The 21,030-nt window shown below is 38.8% G+C and overlaps 1 protein-coding gene across 1 annotated transcript in view; it reads left to right on the forward strand.

Moving 5' to 3' along the window:
* Positions 1-20,794, forward strand: part of LOC121167651 (lysophosphatidic acid receptor 1-like) — a 73,404-nt gene extending 52,610 nt beyond the window's left edge. The window contains exon 3 of the mRNA XM_040997198.1: positions 20,067-20,794. Within this exon, the coding sequence (XP_040853132.1) occupies positions 20,067-20,368 (302 nt within the window). The 3' untranslated portion in view covers positions 20,369-20,794. The remainder of the gene's footprint in view (positions 1-20,066) is intronic.
* The last annotated feature ends 236 nt before the right edge of the window (positions 20,795-21,030 follow it).

Raw genomic sequence — 21,030 nt, forward strand, 5'->3', positions numbered from 1 at the left:
TTCTTTCCTTTTTTTAATTTTTTTTTTCATAAAGTTTGGGCCCGACACGATAGTATAGTGGTTAAAGATCCCTTGCATGTGCTGGGATCCCATATGGTCACTGGTTCTAATCCCAGTGGCCTGCTTCCCATCCAGCTCCCTGCTTGTGGCCTGGGAAAGCAGTTGAGGACGACCCAAAGCCTTGGGACCCTGCACCCGTGTGGGAGATCCAGAAGAGCTCCTGGCTCCTGGTTTCGGATCGGCGCAGCACCAGCCGTTGCACTCACTTGGGGAGTGAATCATCGGATGGAAGATCTTCCTCTCTGTCTCTCCTCCTCTCTGTATATCTGACTTTCCAATAAAAATAAAATAAATCTTAAGTCAGATTTACAGAGAGAATGAGAAGCAGGCAAAAAGCGCTGAGCTGATCTGAAGCCAGGAACTTCTGGGTTGCCCGTGCAAGTGCAGGGTTCCAAAACTTTGGGTCATTCTCCACTGCTTTCCCAGGTCACAGGCAGAGAGCTGGATGGGTAATGGGGCAGCCAGAAGTGAATTGGCATCCATATGCTGGCAAGTGCAAGGCGAGGATTTTAGCCACTAGGCTACCATGCCGGGCTCATATGTGCTTTTCTTATCTTTTCTAGCACATCAATTTTATATCAAAATATTTCTTATGTTTTCTAATACATTTTCTATAATTTTTCTTCCCAGTCCACTGTGTGTTGTACTTTTAATAGTATTGTTTTGTTTTATCTTCATTATGAGTTTATGTGCAATTGCACCAAGTGATTTATGGTGCTAATATTTTTTTACGGTGGCATAATATGTAGTAAATTGCATTTAGAGATTGCCTGATGGTAAACCCTTTTTGGTTGCACTGTAACATCTTGTTAATACACAGTTGGATACAGTTGTGTCTGTATTCAGTTTTCTTGAGGAGGCAGGATACCTCTTCATATTCACCCTCTGGGAATGTTTTAGCATTCGTGGGAGTATTTTTGCAGACCACAATGGATCGGAATATAGATGAGGAGGAAGAAGGTGGTAAAGGCTCTGTTCTTCATGGAACAATTGCATCCGGCGAAGTGTTTTTCAATCCCTAAAACCACCCTGATCTAATTAAGAGAAACTAATCCAGGGAGATTTGCAGGGTTTTTTTTTCCCTCACTTATTTTAGTAGTGTAGTTTCTTAAGATGAGATTGGAAACTTGAAAAATTTTTTCTAATACGTGTGAACAATGTGCCTTCTGAAAGAAGTAATGTTTCTTAATCATTCATTTTCATTCAACAATTAATCCAATTAACAATTAATTTGAAACAGTTGTTTCAAATCTCATTTCTGCTTCCTCAGAAAATCATCAACTTTAGCCATATTTTCCAATTTATCAGCAAAGGATTTCCACCAGTTTGTGCCAATTCCTTCATTATCTGTACTTATGCTTTCTTCCCAACTTCTGTTTTTATTTTCAATCATGACTGTAAGAATTTTTTTCTTTTTTAAAATACTAGGTTTATAGTCTTAAGTAAATAATTTCTCTATTACTGTAATATTTACATTTTAATTTCCTTTTTCTTCCTTGTAGGGAAGGAAATTTTCCACCAAATTACTTGAGTGGAATGTACTCATTTATTTTTGATCATTTTTATTCATTTAAAAAAATACTTCAGCCTCTGTTTGTAAGACTGTGATTAATGTTGTGGAGTTAATTGAAAGGATTTCAGCAGTTCTCCACTGATTGGGTTTTTATAATTTTTGAGTTTTATAATTTGGATGGAATGCAATTATCTAATTCAAGTATATGTTTGTTGTTGTCTTTTCATAATCATAATGTACTATTTGTGCAGCAAATCAATTTAGGACAGCTGTGAATTTCTGGCAGCTCAGTTTAATGCTTTTAGGTTTAATGCTGAGAGTAATGATTTTTGCATGGTGATTTGTACTAAGAATAAATTATAACCGGGAAAAGTAATGTGACAAATTATCTGTCACCCCAATGCTCAGCCATAGCATAGACCAATTTCTAAGGTAGGACACTAAAAATATTTCCACATATGAATACAAATGGGGATGTGGGGGCTGCTGTGTCGTCATATATACACACTGAGTTGCCGCCTACGCATAGCCAGCTTCTCCCGCTCGATGTGCCTACTGGGGCTTGTAAGACAGTAATTGCCACTCACAGACACTGTGCCATTCTTTGAACAGCAACATTCTGCAATGAGTGTGTCTGCTGGTGGTCCCTGGTTTTGTTCCTGTTCTCTTTAAGCCTCTGTTTTCATGCCTCCGCTGAGCTGTCATGGAGGACCTCCTTGTCACTAAATCTGGGGTTTTTTTTTTTTCTGTTCCTTCCAAATATCGTTGGCTCTGTCCCGTCTCATCATCCAACCTTTTAGAAATTCTTACCAACTTTACTGTTTCAATGTTTCCATGCTTACTAGCATTTTCTATTTGGAGATGATGCCACCTCCTGGCTAGATTACTGTGGGAGCCCCTTTGTGCTTTCTGCCCATCGTTCTCTCCCGAGGTCTGTAAGTACCACCACCCTGTACAAGGTCGTTTCCTTGTTTTTCTTAGTTGTCTTTTGTTTTTGAAAGACAATTCATCTATCTATTTATCTATGTATCTATCTATCTGAAAGCCAGGGTTACAGAAGTGAGAGGGAAGTGCGTGTGGTTAGAGAGAGAGAGAGAGAGAGTGCTTCGCTCTGCTGCTTCACTCAATAGATGGCTGGAACTGAGCTAGAACTGGCCCAGACCAAACCCTGATTGAACTCCCTCTGGGTCTTTCTTGTGGGTGACAGGGACCAATAACATGTACTTTCTTCAGCTGCTTTCTCAGGAGCATTAGCAGGCAGCAGGATCAGAACCAGTGCTTGAATGGGATGCCTATATTGCAGATGGTGGTGGCTTCTTTCTTTTCCTTGCCAGAATCTAAACTCAATGAGGGAAGAGAGATTTCTTTTTTTCTATTTGATTTTCTTGTATATCTCTAGTACCTGGAACAGTATCTGGTATGTCCTAGATGCTCATATGCTTCGATGAATCTTAAGAGTAATAAGTCAACTTGTGAGAGGTATCAAGAATCAATTGTGTTGTTCTTAAGGCTGATTATGCCTGGTTTTATAATTATATAGCTAGTTAAATATTTCATTATCTGAAAACGGCTATAAAAAGAAAACATTGTTTCTATAAAAATTGGATAAAAATTCAACGAAAAGCAAGTTGTTTTAAAATAACTAGATAAAATAACTGCTAAAAGTTTCGATAAACCATAAAGAAATCCACAGTGTTTTTGTACTCAAACTCCTGTGCAAGAATCTCAAGTTCTGACTGCAGTTTGAAGGAGCCAAATTGGAAGTGGTATGTGATGGTTAATTGGTGTGGCTTTTGCTGGGAAAATGACAGGGCTTTGGGCAGCACACCCACAGCCAAATAAAAAAGGCCTTGGCTCTCAATCAGAGGACTGGCAAATGAAAACAAATTTATAATTTTACTCTAATAATGTGTTTAAGATATTGTATGATGTCTTGTTCTAAATGCGTTTTTATTAATGTCTTAAATTCATATTTTATTTGAAAGAAAAAGAGTGAGCTTCAATTCACTGGTTTATTCCCCAGTTTCTTGCAATAGCCACAGCTGCACCAGGCCAGAGCTGGGAGGCCTGAACTCACTCCTGGCATCCCACATGAGTGGCAGGGAGCCGTGTACTGCTCTCCCCAGGGTATGCAGAAAGAGAAAGCAGAGGAGCTGGTTCTTAAAACAGGCAGTTTGATATGGGAGGTGGATGTCTCTGGTGGTCTTAACTGTTGTGCCAAACACCCACCTCTAAATGTTAAAAAGAAAAAAAAAATCCTCTGGGCCCGGTGCAGTGGTGCAAGTGGTTAAGGTCCTCACCTTGCACGCCCAGGATCCCATATGGTCGCCGGTTCTAATCCCGGCAGCCCTGCTTCCCATCCAGCTCCCTGCCTGTGGCCCGGGAAAGCAGTCAAGGACGGCCCAAAGCTTTGGGACCCTGTACCTGCATGGGAGACCCGGAAGAGGCTCCTGGCTTCGGATCGGCATAGCATCGGCAGTTGCGCTCACTTGGGGAGTGAATCATGGGACGGAAGATCTTCCTCTCTGTCTCTCCTCTCTGTATATCTGCCTTTCCAATAAAAAATAAAATAAATCCTTAAAAAAAAATCCTCTGTTTGGGATTTAGAGGTATGTTGTTTGTGTGTGGATTTTTGTTATTGTTGTGTTGTTCTTAAAGCAGTGGTCTTTTTGGTTGTTATTAAAGCACAACATAGTTATATTATGTATTTTATGTCTTACTCTTTTTACCAAATAATATGTGGTGCTTGAATAAGATTCAGCTTTAGGAATGCAGTGAATTTAATCAATTGCTCCATATAATTATCCAAGTTGTTTCCATATTAAAAAAAACACTGCAAAAATGCTATAAATAATCGCTTGTATGTGTTGTGTGCGAATATAGGATAAATTCCTGGAAGAGATACTGTTACATTTTGTGTTGAAGGCTTGGAACAGATTGTCTTTTGCTTAGAGTTTCTGTTCGTGTCAGGATTTGGTTTGTGATATTTAATCTTGATTTTCATCATAGGTACTTTTCTCCATACCATGTAGAAAAAAAGATGTCCAATCGTGAATGTGACATTTCTTTGTCTTAAACATTGATATCCCAAATTGTTTTATAAGCTTTCTTTAAATGAAAAAATTATAAAAGTTTGTAACGATGGGAGATGTCTTAGGCACAAAGCTATCATTTTAGAGTAGAACACACTGTACCTCCCTCCTGCTCTGCCAAGAATCTGAGCTTTGTCAAGATCAATCCAGGTCATTTGGCAGCTGTAGGAGACATAACCAATTGCAGAAAGAATGACCACATTTACAATTTTTGCCAGTCTTTTTTTTTTAATGTCTTTTGGCCAGTAAAATAAACATGTTTTATGCATTTAATATTTTTATGTTATTAAAAATCTCACAAAATTTTCCAAGTTTGCTTTTGGGTTTTTAATTTTTTTCCTCTATGATTGTAAGAAAATGAACTGGAAATGACACTTTCATTGCATTTCTCTATCCTTGGAATTCATGTCCTGAGTAATACATCTCTTTTTGCTTCATGCCAGTGTTCATGAACTGTGAAACGTGGAACTCACAGGATTTTGTCATTAGGTATATCCTATGAACGTACATCCTTTAGCAAGATGTCAGTAATTGTTTTGACATTTTATTTTGGAAAAAAAAATTAATTAATAGTTAAAAAAATAAAATGTGTTGCAAAATCAATTATAAACTTCCTGTTAGTGTTGAGCTTTTGCTTGGGAAGGATTTCTTTTATCCTTTCAGAGGGTAAATATTATTCAAGTCCCCTTGGTAACAGCTAGACCGCAGTCATGCAATACGTGTAGTATCACTTTCTAAGTTATATGGTATTGTTCTGGAGTTGACAACATTGATTTTCTGTGAGGTGTAAGGCTTATTATTTTTGAGATAAATGGGGAAAATTTTTAAAAATTACAATTTATTACTTAGACTAGGAGGCAAAAGAGACCTAGGTTCTTAAGAATGGTGAACTCTTTATATGTAAATATATTAATACAATTTACTTGGCTCCCTTGTGTATTGTGTATAAAAAACGGGAACCATTGCAGGTATGTATGCAAAATATTCTTTAAAAGTTACAAAATTAGTTTAGGTGAAAAAAATTAGTGCAAATATCTTATTTCAAAATACAAGAAAAATGCATATAAAACATGAGTTATATATGTGTATATATAAATAAAATATATTTAAAATACTTAATCATAAGAAAGATTTATTTTTGTGTGAAGTGTGGAATTGCAGAGAGTAGGAAGAAGAGAAGAAGATAAGGCAGGAGAAAGAGAAACAGGGAGAGAGGAAGGGCAGGAAGGTGGGAGAAAGAGAGAGAGAGAGATTTCCATCTGCTGGTTAGCTTCCCAAATGGCCACAGTGGCCAGAACTGAGCCAAGTCAAAGTTTGGAGCCAGGATCTTCCTCCAGGTCTTCCACATGGGTGCAGGAGCCCAGTGTGTTTGCCCATCTTGCACTGCTTTCCCAGGCCATAAGCAGGAAATTGCATCCAAATTGGAACAGCTGGGACTTGAGCCAGAACCCAAATGGGTTGCCAGTGCTGCAGGTGGAAGCTTAGCCTTCTACGTCATAGTGCTGGTCCTTGCTCAGTCATTCTTAAGCTCATTTACTACACCCCAAAACAGAGCTGGGGTAAAAATACTAAGTCATGTGTAGGGGAGAATGGGAGAACCACTGACCCATTGTCCCATGATATAAGACTGTACTGATTTTTTGGAGAGTAAATTAAAGATTTTTCTATTTTGTATTTTTACAGAGATCTTAGGTTCCATGTTCTGTTCCTTGGAATGTTAGCTACCATTGGAAATTGTGTGTGTGTGTGTGTGTGTGTGTGTGTGTGTGTGTGTGTGTGTGTGTGTGTGCTTGAGAGAACTATGTCAGTGTCCCGTTTCCATGCTCTGTGAGCATTGTTGTGACTTTGCTTGTTCGCTTTGTGGATAAGAGCATTCAGCAGATTACTTTCTCTGCATGATTGATTTGCCATCTTGCCTATTCACTTGCTAACATCTCTGGATACTTTAGGTATTGGAAAAGCTGCTTTTGGTGACATTGTAATGTCTTTCCAAATTAAGAGAATCCCTCAATCTGGATATTTTCCTCCAGAAGGGACAGACATTCCATGGAACAGTGGACTCCCCAGCTCCTTGGGTGGTAGAGCAGTGTTGTCATTGAAAAACGGGATGGTAAAGAAAACACAAAATAGGCTGAAGTTCTAGCTGACAGCTTCTCAGATTCGATATTAAATTGGCTAAATTACTTTAATTACTATATATAAGTATCACTAGAACAAGAAAGTAATCTTGAAAACTCACAATTACCTGATTGTTGTACCTTTTTTTCCCACATGACTAGTGAACAGTGAACAAACACATAACGTATAGCAAATAGACATGACTAAAAATCAAACATTGATCTGAAAATCAAGCACAAAAATCTCACAGGATACCAGATTAAAAACAAACAAACATGGAAATTAAAAAACAGTAAGAATAAACAGGCATGGAGACAAAAACACTAAGAAATGGTAAGAGACTTTGGGATTAACTTTAAAATGTAGATTCTGGAAAACAGATGCTATATGTATTATAATAAATGAAGTCCCAGGGACTGTGTTGTTGTGAGTGTGTTAAGCTGCTGCCTACAGCACCTGCATCCCATGCTGTAGCACTGAAGGCTGCATCCTGGAATCTCACTTCCTGTCCAGCTCCCTGCTAATGTGCATGAGAAAGCAGCAGAGTAAGACCCTCGTACTTAGACCCCTGCCACCTGCCTGGGAGACCCAGCTAGGAGTTCCTGGTTCTTGATTTTGGGCTGGCCCACACCAAGTCCTTGCAGCCATTTGGGGAGTGGGCTGGCAGATGGAAGCTCTCTGTCTCTGGCTCGCTGTCTCTATGTACAAACTCTTTCTTTTTAAAAATAATTTTTCTTGATTTTTAAATTTTCATTTTGAATGATACAGTTCCATAGGCTCAGGGATTTCCCCCTTCTGTTCACACCAACCGTGCCTTTCAAACAGATAAAATCTTTAAAGTTCCCAAAAGAAATGAACAAAAGAGTAAATAGAAAAGGACTCCATGAAATAAACATTTTTTTATTAACTTAAAGTACATGAGATTTTAGGTAATATTACCTTCATGGGTTGAATGAAGACAGTATAGCAAGATAGATATATTCCAGTAATGCTTCTGATCTCCTAAATCTTAAATAAAATTATGATGTTGTTTGTAGCGGGTGAGAAAAATGGTTAATGATCTTAATCATTACCTAGCCAGATTTTAATTTTTTATATTCATTTAACAAATATTTATATACTACTTGATATATTCTGCATATTTCAGTGCTTTATAGGCCCAGTGATAGGCAAAATAGTATCAATAAGCACACCATAAACAAAAACAAATCACAGCTTTGGCTTCTAGAGAGTGTTGTGAATAAAGTGCTAAGATATGTAACAGTCTGAATTAATTGGAGAAAGCTTTGCAGTAGTAATAGGTACAGAGTGAGTAGGAATGGGATTGGGGAGAGGGTACAAGATCATATTATTAGAAGGGTTATGACAGATTGAAAGGAGCAGAAAAATTACTACTTTCAGAAGTAGTAAGTCAGTTTAAGTTGAATTTTGGAAATGTCAGTTGCACAGTTCTTTGTCACAAAAACCAGTGGAATCATGACACCACCAGACTTTTCATGGGCAGTGCTGAAACTAGAAGACAGTGTCCTAAGAGGAAATAACTTTGCCTTCAGGCAAGCATTCTAGTGAGGATGTTCATGGTTGCCTTCCAGAAAATAGGATGAGAAAGAGAGCGTATAACACCTAGATACATCCAGAGAAGCAATCGCCAATGAGAGCTGAGCAACGGGCCTAGAAATTAGTGGTATGAGCTGGGATAAGTGAGCCAGAGCACTTTGTAATTAAAAACTGGGAATTACATCTGCGGCATGCTTGTGCTGAAGGAAACTATGCATGTCTTCTGCTAGAGAAGGAAAAAAAAGCAAAACACAGAAGTTTGAGGAGAGAAAAGAAGTGCAGGAGTCATGTTGCTGCATTTTAGCCCAAGATTCTGTTTTATAATGTTTTTGTAACGTTTTCTGACTTGCTCTTGATATTCTATTCTAAATATTAGCATGTGTATGTTGTCTTGTTTTATGTTTTATCTTTTCCTTTCCTGTCCTTTGATAAACTGAGTTTTCTTTTTCCTGTTTGATCCTTCCTTCTTCCTTTTTTATGTCTTTATGTCTGCAGCTGTTTGAGTTGTACCTCCAAGATCTGTTTTTAGTAGTGACTAACGGTAAATTTTGAAATTCTTTTTTAACAATTTGAGATGCTAATCACATCTGCTATCATTTGTCTACTATTCTACCTACTCTCATCTCTTAAAAAAAAGATTGAACATTCAACTTTAATTTCTTTAGATTTATAAATATCTGAATAGGAAATATTTAAACACATAAAATGACAAACATCTGACTTCCTAAAAATAAAATCAAACAGATTGTAACATTTTCTGTTTCTTTCAGATCTCTTAAAAGAATTATAGATACAAGGATACTTTAAAAAGTCCTTGGATAATGGAATTAAAAGGCAACTTTATTGTGGTACAAAACTTTTTAAATGGTGACAGTGCAGTGGTATAGCACACTTAAACCTCTGCCAGTGGTGTCAGCATCCCAGCTAGGCACCTGTTTGCGTCCTGGCTGCTCCACTTCTGATCCAGCTCCTTGCCTATGGCCTGGGAAAGCAGCATAAGATGTCTCAAGGTCTCAAGTCCTGCCTCCACAAGGGAGACCCAGAGGAAGCTCCTGGCACTGGATCAGCTCCAGCCATTGCAGTCATTTGGAAGGGAGTCAGTGGATTGAAGACCTCTCTCTCTGTCTCTCCTTTTCTCTCTGTAAAAAATAAAAATGAATATTTTTTAAGTTTAAATTTTATAAATAAGGAGTCTTTGAAAAGTTTTTAAAAAGTACATAATATGAAACAAAATGATCATTGGACTGTAAAACCTTTAGCACAAAATAAACATCTTTAAATTCCATTCTCATGAACTTTTTGAAGTGCGCTCATGTGATTGAGGTTCTCCACTATTCCTTCCTCTTCCCTGTCTTCGCAGAAGATGTCCTGAAATAACTTTATCATTTCTATATGTGTCTTTCCATTTTGTTCATCTGAACTCATGAAATAACCTCATACTGTAAAGCAGTTTGGCTAGGCATTGTTTGTTAAAAGTATGGGCTACAAGTCTTTAACCTTCAAAATCTTGGAGAGGGCCCAGCACGGTGCCGAAACAGCTAAAGTCCTCTCCTTGAATGTGCCAGGAAACCATATGGGCGCCAGTTCTAATCCCAGCAGCTCCACTTTCCATCCAGCTCCCTGCTTGTGTCCTGGGAAAGCAGTCAAGGATGGCCCAAAGCCTTGGGACCCTGCACCCATGTGGGAGACCTGGAGGAAGTTCCTGGCTCCTGGCTTCAGAGCACAGCTCTGGCCATTGCAGTCATTGGATGGAAGATCTTCCTCTCTGTCTCTCCTCCTCTCTGTATTTCTGACTTGGCAATACAAATTTTAAAAAAATCTTTAAAAAAATGAAATAAATTAAAAAAAAAAATCTTGAAGAAACTGTTCTTCCATTGCTTTAGAATTGACTGCAGAGGTAAGTTGTGGTAGTTATTAAGTAATTGATTACCTTGCCTCTATTTCTCTCTTAATACTTATTGAAGATATTTCAGCAAAATATATAAGAGTATCCTTGTTTATTTTGCCTTGTCAGTGCTAAGTGAGCTTCTTTAACGTGAGCACTTCGGTGTTCAGCTCGAGAAGTGTTTCTTCTTTTACTTCTTTGCTCATGTTTCTTACATATTTTCTTTGTAGAACTCTAGGTGAAGATGGTGGTGCCTTTTGTTTATCGCTGCTGATAAAGTGTCGCAAGGTAGATGGAACACTGGTGTGTAGTGCGCATACATGCTTATTATGCAGAGCATGCATGTGTGTGATAGTGCTTAAAAGCTAAGGAGAATGAGTGAAAAATGCCACAGGGAAGGGGACTTTAGCCCTCCCTCGAGTATAGGAAAGGTAGAATTGCATTGCTCAGGGTGGTATGCGGGGCAGGCTGCATTTTCATCCAGTTCAAGAGAACATAATGAATGTTGCACCCATCTTAGACGTCTGTGCTGTGTTCATGCCCTTCCCTGAAAAATCAGTGTTGCTCAGTGATAACCCTTGCTTCTATTCCCTCTGAACGATGCCCTTTGTGCTTTTATTTCTTGAACTCTGTATTTTGAATGCAACAAGCCTTTGAATATGATGTGTATTACAAATGTTTTTGCAAATTAAAAAAAGAATGAGTGAAGGCAACTGTAGAGTCTGTCACACAATGAATGAAATCATGGAACTTTGTGTATATTATTCACAGTAACCATGAAGAAGCAGAAAGTGTTGGGCACTAAAAATTAGGGAGGAAAACTGATTTCAAAATAGAAATAATATTTTGTGGGGATAACAATTTTTTTTTTAAAGATTTATTTTTATTATTTTCTATTGGAAAGGCGGATATACAGAGAGGAGAGACAGAGAGGAAGATCTTCCATCCGATGATTCACTCCCCAAGTGAGCGCAACGGGCCGATACTATGCCGATCCGAAGCCAGGAGCCTCTTCCGGGTCTCCCACGCGGGTGCAGGGTCCCAAAGCCTTGGGCCGTCCTCGACTGCCTTCCCGGGCCACAAGCAGGGAGCTGGAAGGGAAGCTGGGCTGCCGGGATTAGAACCGGCGCCCATATGGGATCCCGGGCGTGCAAGGCGAGGACTTAACCACTTGCGCCACTGCGCCGGGCCCGGGATAACAATTTTAACTATATTTCCAGTGATTGGAAAAGATATTTTGTTACCTAAGTCATTCTTTCAGATTAAACTTTAATTTCAAAAAGCCATCCACCCACATTTGTTGTAACAACTCCTTACCTGCTAGATCAAGGAATCAATTTAGATCTATTTTCTGACATTGCCTTATATGTAACATGGAATTCCTAGTAACCAAGTTATATGTTAACAGTTCAATAGCCAAAATCATAATATGGTTTATTGAGATGAACTAAAATTGGATTGGATTGGATTCTGGAAAGCAAGATGCCTTCCATGAGGTGGTACACCACTTAGGCATTGGGAAACGTAGCTTATGTGCTCAAAGACTTTTCTCATTTGATCCCCTCTGTGAATCTCTGACCCAGGGAGAACTGATTCCGAGACCCTCATTTGAGAGACAGAAAGAGTGAGCCAATGAGAGGTCAGCTGGGTAGAGTGTCAGTGTAGAATTGATTTACTTTGACTTGTTTTAGATCTGTGGGATATCTGATTTTTTTTTTTGTAAAAACACAATTTTGCCAGCCAGGTTGAAAATGCTTTCTGCCTTTTTAATCAAAAATCCTGCACACTTTCCCTAGAGGTCTTCTCTGGCAGGGACTTTTTTTCTCCTTAACTTTGATTCTTGCATTCCATATGTAAGCAAAGTTCAACTGGTTAGGAAAAAACCATCCTAGCAGAGACTTTAATTGTGAGACCAGATGGAAAGCATTATTCAGCTGATGGGCTTGTGTAGATTGGAGGGAAGGTGTGGTAACTTGATCTGGGTCTGCAGCTGTGACCTGGTGTTCCAAAACAACCTCTTTCCTCCCTGCCTTTTGCACCTCCATTCCAGCACTGCTCACTCCATTTTTGTGAGTATCCTAGGGCCTCCCAGATTGCTTTGGCAGATGTATAAGAAAGGTATGAAGGTTGCTCAAGGAAAAGGGACACACAGATACGTTTTGAATATCTTCTCCTGTGTTATATGTGACACTGGAAGATCAAGTGGCATGTAAGCACTTTTGTTCGAAGCCTGGAGAGACTGCTTGCTAGAGCTCCAGCTGCTGTGTGCCTGGGATGATGTCTTTCAAGATCTCATCAGCTGAGATCTGCCAGCTACCTTCAACGAAATCTGTACAAAACCAGGGTTGTCAACTCCTTCACTTTCCCTGAGATTACCGGTTAGCATGGTCTCCTCTTCCCTTCTCAGCAGAAAGGGGCTTCAGCCTTCCCTCAGACAAACTGAAAACCTACAGTCCATCCTAGACCATGTCAGATTTCTCACCTTCTCCCAGAGGTCATCTCCTAAACACGTTTGCATTCCTCCTTTTTTCTTTCCACATGCTGCCACTGTAATCCAGACTGTGGAAAACCCTATATATTTTTTGCATTTATTTTGATTATTTTATCTTTCCATTCTGTCTCTGATGTTGTATTTTAAGTGAAAATCTGGCTGCTGAGGCCACCTAAGTTAGTACAGTGTTTCCTCAGACATCTAAAAATAGATCTACTACATGATCCCGCCATCCCACTCCAGGAAGCATACCCAAATGAGATGGAATCAGCACCTGGGAGAGTCAGCTGCAACTCTCTGTTAATAACAGCACGGTTGGCAAAAGCTGAGACATGGAAACAACCCAGACAGCTGAATGGGTAAGGAAAATTGTGATATGTTTACTCCATGGAATACTACTCAGCAAGAAAAAAAGAATGAAATCATCTATTGCAATGCAACGGTCCTAGCTGGGATCCATTAAATTTAATGAAATAAGATTAATTGTGGAACAGTTTAAGTTAAACAATAGTTAATGTTATTTCCAACTCAGCCTTTACACAGACACACACACATGCACACACTATCTTTACAGGCTCATCTGTGGAAGAAATGGTGGCTAATCATGAACAAAGTGAACATGAAGCATATATCATTAAATTCAAATCACCTTGCTTGGGCGATTTTAAATTGTAACAGATTTTTTTTGTCACTTGACCTCTTTTCATTGTTTTTGTTAAAGTATAATATGTATGTCACTTTTTAATTTTTTTTTATCATTTTTATTCTTTTCCATGATATGGTGTTGTAGGTATAGGGATTAACTCTTTCATGTCCCCTTTTAACCTTCCCCATTTTCCCACCACACCATTTCCCCCCATGTTATTACAATAGCATCGTCCTTCAGCAGCAGTCACATGTCCTCATTCTGCTATTCAAGTGAATGTTGGCATTGTAGGTGTTAGCAGTGATGAAAAATTCAGTATCATTTGTGAAGATGTGTTTAACAGTTCCATCGAGAGTCTTCTTTTTATTCATAAGTACAGATGCATATTGCAACATAGCTTCACTTCATGCTATGCTTGTCTCCATTATAGAATTCATCTATGAGAATATTTCTGTCTTGCATTTTGCATGAAGGTTGCCTTATAAAGAGACAATATTACTGTTTCTTTGAGAAAATCAACAGAATAGATTTCCCACCAGCCCAACCTACCAGAAAACACGAATCAATAGAATCAGACGAAAAAGGAAATAAAACAATGGAGACCTCAGGCCTGCATAGAATAAATAACCTGGAACTATCGCAAGCAACTATACACCGACAAATCAGAAGAGATAGAAGAAATGAATAGGTTTTTGGACACATACATTCTGTCAAAATTAGATCATGAGGTAATGAGAAATTTTGTTAGACCTATAACAAGGAAAGGGATGGAATCCGTAATTAAATCCCTCCCAAGAAAAGCTCAGGACCGCATGTCTTTCCTGCTGAGTTCTGCCAAATGTTTCAGGAAGGACTTACTGCAATATACCAATCCACCACAAGCTATTCAAAATCTTAGACAGGGAGGTAATACTTCCAAACTTGTTCTATGAAGCCAGCATCACCTGAATACCAAAGCCAGACAGAGGAGAGAGAGAAAGAGAGAGAAAGAAAGAAAGAGAGAGAGAGAAACAGAAAGAGAGAGAGAAAGAGAAAGAGAGAAAGAAACTACAGGCCAGTATCATTGATGAACAAAGAAGCAAAAATTCTTTGAAAACTACTGGCCAACATCAGACAGATCATTCACCCAAACCAGGTGGGATTTATCCCTGACATGCAGGAATGGTTCAACATATACAAATCAATAAATGTGATGTTCCACATCAGCAAATTGAAGAATAAAAACCATATAATCATCTGAATAGATGCAGAGAAGGCATTTGATAAAATCCAACCACTTCATGCTAAAAACCCTAAGCAAGATAGACATAGAAGGAATATTCTATAACACAAGCAAAACAATATATGAACAAAACCCAATGCCAGCACCAGACTGAATGGAGAAAGACTGGAAGCATCTTCACTAAGACAAGGATGTTCACTTTCACCACTGCTATTCAAACTAGTATTGGGAGTCTTCACTAGAGATATTAGGCAAGAAAAATAAATTGAAGGAATACAAATTGAAAACAAAAAGTTAGACTTTTCCTGTTTGTGGATAACATTCTATACAGAGGAGAGTAAAGAATAAATCAAGAGACTATTAGAACTCATATAAGAGTTTGTCGGAGTAGCACGGCACCAAAAAAAAAAAAAATGAGTGCAAATTAATGGCCCTAGTATACACAAACCATTTAATGGCTGAGAAAAAAACTTGCAAGTACAATTCACTTTAAAAGAGCAGAAAAAACCTTGGAATAAACCTAACCAACAAGTGTAGAAGACCTCAGTAATGAAAATTACAGAACACTAAAAGCAGAAAGACATCAAAAGATGTGTTGGTAGAATCAACATTATCAAAATGTCCTTATCACCAAATGTAACAGTACGTATTCGGTGCAATCCCAAACAAAAATCCCAACAACATTCTTCTCAGAAATAGAAAAAAGTGATGCAAAAATTCATCTCGAAACATAAGAGACCACAAATAAGCAAAGCTATGGTGAAGAATAAAAATAAAGTTGGAGGAATCACAGTTCCCAGACCTTAGGACATACTAAAAGGCCGTAGTTATTGAAACAGCCTGGTACTGATGCAGAAACAGAGATTAGTGGAATAGCATAGAAACCCCCAAAAGGGAGCCCATACGTGTATCCCCAGCTGATCTTTGAGAAGAAAATTGAAAATAATCTAGGGAAAAATTTGGTCTTTTCAACAAAGGCTTTTGAGATAATTGGATACCGTTAAGAAGCAAGACTCCCACCTGTCACCTTGTATAAAAAAATGAGCTCTAAATATATCAGGGACCCAGAAACCATCAAACTATTATAGGAAAACATAGGAAGTGCTCTCCAAGATAAAAGAATTGGGAAAGACTTTTTAGAAAGGTCACCAAAAGCACAGGCAGTCAATCAAAATAAACAAATTGGACTACAACAAAGATTTAGCAAAGCAAGAGAAATAAACAACAAAGTGAAGAAGCCACCAACAGAATGGGAAAAAATATTTACACACTACAGAACCAATAAGGGATTAATATTCATGATTTACAAAGGATTCAGAAACTCAATGACAGCAAAATAAACAGCCCTGAGAATAAATGGGCAATGGAAGTTAGCAAGTTTTGTTTTTTTTTTAAAAGAACACATTCAAATGGCTAATAGATATATAAAAATGCTCAGGCTCCCTAGTTGTCAGGGAAATACAAGTAAACACCACACTGAGGTTATACTTTATGTAATTGGCCTACATTCGGGAATCTACTGACAATATCTGCTGTCATGGGTGTGGGGGGAAAGTGTCCTACTCCACTGCTGGTAGGATTTTAAGTTGGTGCAACCACTAGGGAAGTCAGTATGGAGAGTGCTAAGACAACTAAAACTTGATCTGCCTTATGACCCATCTATTCCACCTCTGGGAATATATCTAAAGGAAGCAAACTCTGCAGTGGCAGAAAGTGACCTGCAACTCTATACTTACAAGTAGTACAATCCACAAGTGGCAAGACATGGTTACAACCCAGCCCATTAAAAGAGGAGTGGTAAAGAACGGTAATGCATCTACTCTATGGAATACTACTCAGCCACTAAAAAGAATGAAATTTTACCATTTGCAACACTGTATGTTCTACCTTTCCCTGTATTTACTATGCCATGGTACTCTGTATTTCAGAAATTTAAGTTTGAAATGCTGAACTGAGTGATTGTGTTTTTGCGATATCTTAGGTAAAAATAATGTGAGGTGATTGTGGGGATGGAGGCAGGAAAGGAGGAGAGAAGAACTCTTACGATGACAAAACTTTATCATAGAAAATAAAGGGCCTGAATGTGTTAGCTTAATGGCTAAATCCCTGCCTTGCATGGGCTGGGATCCCGTGAGGGTGGTGGTTCATGTCCTGTGTGCTCCACTTCCCACTCAGTGGCTTGGGAAAGGAGGATAGGCAGAATCCCTGGGACCCTGCATCTGTGTGGGAGGTTTAGAAGAAGCTCCTGGCTCCTGGCTTTGGATCGGCTTAGCTCCAGCTGTTGTAGCCATATGGGGAAGATCTTTGTATATCTGCCTTTCGAATAGAAATAAACAAAACTTAAAAAAAATACTGTTTTTCTTTAATGTCTTAGAAGTTGCAGCTGAAAACTGAGACTTCTCATAACTTCTGAGTCTATTGTATAGCTGGGATCAAGAACCAATGCTATGTTGGAATCTTTTGGTATGGCATAACTGCACACAGTCTTCGTGATCTTTGATGATTTAATCTTCTGCCACTTATGTTTGCAACTTTACAAATAACAGCCATAATTTACTAGTGTTTCTTTTCCTTGTATTGTTACAGGTGACCTAAGTGGCATCTATTGTACTGCACCAAATGCTCATCCCATACACCAGCCTTGTGAGTCAGTGCTGCTGTCATTAGCAGTAGGCAGTGGCTTGTGGAAGGGCTTTTACAGGCTGTGGCCCAGCATGATGCTTGTCATGGCCTGTGAGGTAGGCAAGGAGCCACAGCCTTCCCATTGTTCAGATGCTGAAATGGAGGTTTGGCTTTCCACCCTAATGAGTGACAGAGTGTAAGAGAAAATGATCAAAGACACACATGTACATCAGCTCTCAGCAGATTCTGTCTTGATAAGGTCCATACTATACTTTTTTAGTCTCACAACACCACTGAATTATCTCAGGTTTCTTTTGAGTTTAGAAGCTCACAGGGGATTTGATCATTTGAGGAAACTTGCTTTCAGAATATTTATTTTTCTACTTGGGAACATAATTGCAATGGAATTTTCTTGGTTCCAGTATTCTTTATGTAGAGTATCCTCACGATGCAGTCAGTTTCATCGATGCCTGTCTGATAGAGAAAGGAGGGGGAAGTTCCATATGATTGGTTGAAGTATTCATTCCTGAGACCCATAAAGTGAGTCACTGAAATTATTCCATCAAGCCTGTAGATCCGGACACGGTGTTTAAGGGCTGTGCGGTTGGGCCCAAATGTGCTACTAAACACAGAGCTTTCTGTAACGGAGAAGGGAGAGGACCTTGAGTTCCTCAATGAAGCTTCCCCATGTGCTTGTTACTGTGTTAGGTTTGTGGTGTTTACCACTTCCTGTCTGCAATCTAAGAAGCCTCCTGGCCTTTCCTGGTCTGAATGTGAGGCCCATAGGGTAGTTTGTAAGCTCATAACTCACTGGAAAGCTCAACCCCTTTTTGAATTTTAATATTGGAAGAAATCATAAACAAGTCACTTTGAATTCTCTCCCTTTTGCACAAAGTCAAGCAGCTTGAGCAAGTATGTGAGGATAAGAGTATTCATTCTAGAAAAAGATGGTTTTATTTAGGATACATCTGTTGAGATGCTTACTGTGGGTATCTAATCAAGCCCTGAGTTTCAACTCAATTAGAGCTTTGATAAAAGAGGAAAAGCAACTTGAAAGAATGGTCTTCCATTCATGAAGGGCCTGTGTGTTTTAGTTTCCAAGTAAAATGAAATAATGGGACCATGCATTTTCCATCCAAGCATTTTCTACCCTGAGAATAATTCCCTTCCTGGCTTCTCGATGAATAATGCATTATTTCTGAAACCCAAGAGACATTCCTTTGATTTTACTTTATGTTTAGCTTTCTGAATGAGTTTTCAAGCAGAGAAATTCAAGGACTTGGTCTAAATGCTTTATTAACATTTTTATTGAATTTCAGAAAGCTGCCGGACTATTATCTCCTGATACTTGAAATATTTTTTTCTCTCTGTGAAAAATCTATGGTATTGTATTTATTAGAAAATGAAGCACCTTGGACAGTCTTCAAAGTGAACAGCGGTTTAAAACCAATACGCATTTCTGTTGTAGAACAAAGAGTTTTATGGGGGTACTTTTCTCTTTGCTTTATTTTCATTTCCCTGCTGAAAAGTTTCAAAAAAGAAAGCTCACATTGAAAACTGGGCTGTTTGGATACTCAGTCTCGTTTGTTTGTATTTTGTGGAGTTCATTGCTTGAGGCTCATCCAAATCCCCTGTCCCAATCCACATCTCCATTCACAAGGCCAATACATTTGAATCTAACAGTTTAAATAAACTTCGGGGAGTAACACTAGACCCCTTCTCGTCAAGCCTGAGGATCCTTAGGTGAGGCAGAAAGGGACATGGTGAAACTCCCTGGCCCTTGCCCTGGTGGCCAGTCCTGTTCTTTTTATAGAGAAAACTGATGAAGGATTGCAAGAATCAAATAAGAAAAAAATGAAGAATATAATCTATATTTCTATTCCTAAAATTGTAGCAAAATTAGAATAGTTCAGAATAGTTGATGAAGGAAAAAAATTGATCTAAATATAAAATTTGGTTTAATATATTTTCTACTAGTGGCAATTTAGTGTAGGGTTTCTGGACTATGGACTGTGAAGCTAGATGCTATGAGCAGAACTTCATAGAGGATTGGGCCCTGGTTGATAAGAGGCCATGGCCTTGAGCAAGTCATCGAAGCATTCTGGGTCTGTTTCTTCATCGGTACAATGGGACGGCTCCTTATGTGTCATGTAGCTATCGGGAGGATTGAGCTGTTATTTATAAAGCATATGGACCAACATCATTTAAGAAATTGTCAAATAAGAGCAAAATACCCACCTGGTTCATGCTACTGAGGTTTTAATGACAATACAAGTATTGATACTGTTAAAACACATTAAGTAATTTTTTTTAAGTCTTCTAAACAAACGTCAGAAAGTATGTATGATCATCTCAGCTTTTCTGATGTGCAAGCTGAAGTAGGAAAATCATTTGACCAAGTTCATTTGATTCATAAAAGGCATAGCAAGGATTGAAGTCCAAGCCACCTGAATCCAGAGCTGGAACCCAAATGAAACGTTAAAGCGTGGTTATCATTAGTGCTTATCCTGCCTGACAACAGCCACTTGGTGTTAAAAGTCATGTCTTTTAAGAGGGGAAATGTGTCCCTGAATGGAGTTTTCACATCTTAATTGCTTATCAAGCTTTCTGTGTTTTGCTGAAAAGAATCATCCTTAGTGTGTCCTGAGTCATTTTAGTAGGAACTGAATAAATGAGCTCTTATTATTTTATAACTGGAGGGTTTTTCTTCTTTCAGAAAATGAATATTCCATTTGCAGTGATGGTTTGTGCCTCGGGTCTCACTGTTGTATTAGAATGGAATCGTTTTACGTGATGGTGGCCACTTTTGTAACGTGCTTTCCGTTCTCTCTTTTGAATCCTCCTCCTCTATCCTATGTAGGAGCCTTTATCATCTGCTGGACCCCCGGATTGGTCTTGCTACTGCTCGACGTGTGCTGCCCCCAGTGTGATGTTCTGGCCTATGAGAAATTTTTTCTTCTCCTTGCTGAGTTCAACTCTGCTATGAACCCCATCATCTACTCCTACCGCGACAAAGAGATGAGCGCCACCTTCAGACAGATCCTCTGCTGCCAGCGCAGCGAGAACAGCAGCGGCCCAGCGGAAGGCTCAGACCGCTCGGCCTCCTCCCTCAACCATACCATCCTGGCCGGGGTCCACAGCGACGACCACTCTGTGGTTTAGGAAGCGGACTGAGGTGGAAAGCCAGCCGTCCTTAAAGGAGGGAAAAACAGCTTCTCCCACTCCAGGCGAGGTGGGAGAGGAGAAGAGTGGAAGAAACTCAGTGAACTTATAACACTAACCAATGGCAGTATTTGTCCCTAGTCCTCACAAGACTTGATGTTTGAAAACTAGCTTCTGTGACAACCTTTGTCCCAGTGCCCATTCCTTCTAAAAATAGAAAGTGGAGTTGGTGCGATGGATTCAAGAGTAGATTCTGGAGTTTCTATCTAGACATCAACTACACTTTAAATGATTTTGTGTGTTTTTGGTGCAAGTTGGAAGAAATTCTGACAGATTAAATCCACAAATTCAAATTACATACAAACTTCCTTTTTTATTTTTTTGAGGATACATTTCACTTAATAAACATGTTTATGCCTATCAGCATGTTTGTGATGCTATAGACGATAGACTGTTGTTAAGCTACCATAATTTCATTTTTTCCTTATGTAGGAAAATTGTAAGTTACAATTATGTTTTTTAGAAAGCATACATGTAATGTGTATATATACAGTATGCTTTACTCAAAAAGGTAATGGAATACTGATTTTTAAATCTTCTAAGAAATAGAAGAACCTAGATGTCAAAGGCAGTGTTTGTATAGGTTATAAAACAAATAATGC

Source organism: Ochotona curzoniae, unplaced genomic scaffold (genome assembly GCF_017591425.1).
Source record: "Ochotona curzoniae isolate NIBS_2020 unplaced genomic scaffold, NIBS_Ocur_1.0 patch414, whole genome shotgun sequence".
NCBI classification, from domain to species: Eukaryota; Metazoa; Chordata; class Mammalia; order Lagomorpha; family Ochotonidae; genus Ochotona; species Ochotona curzoniae.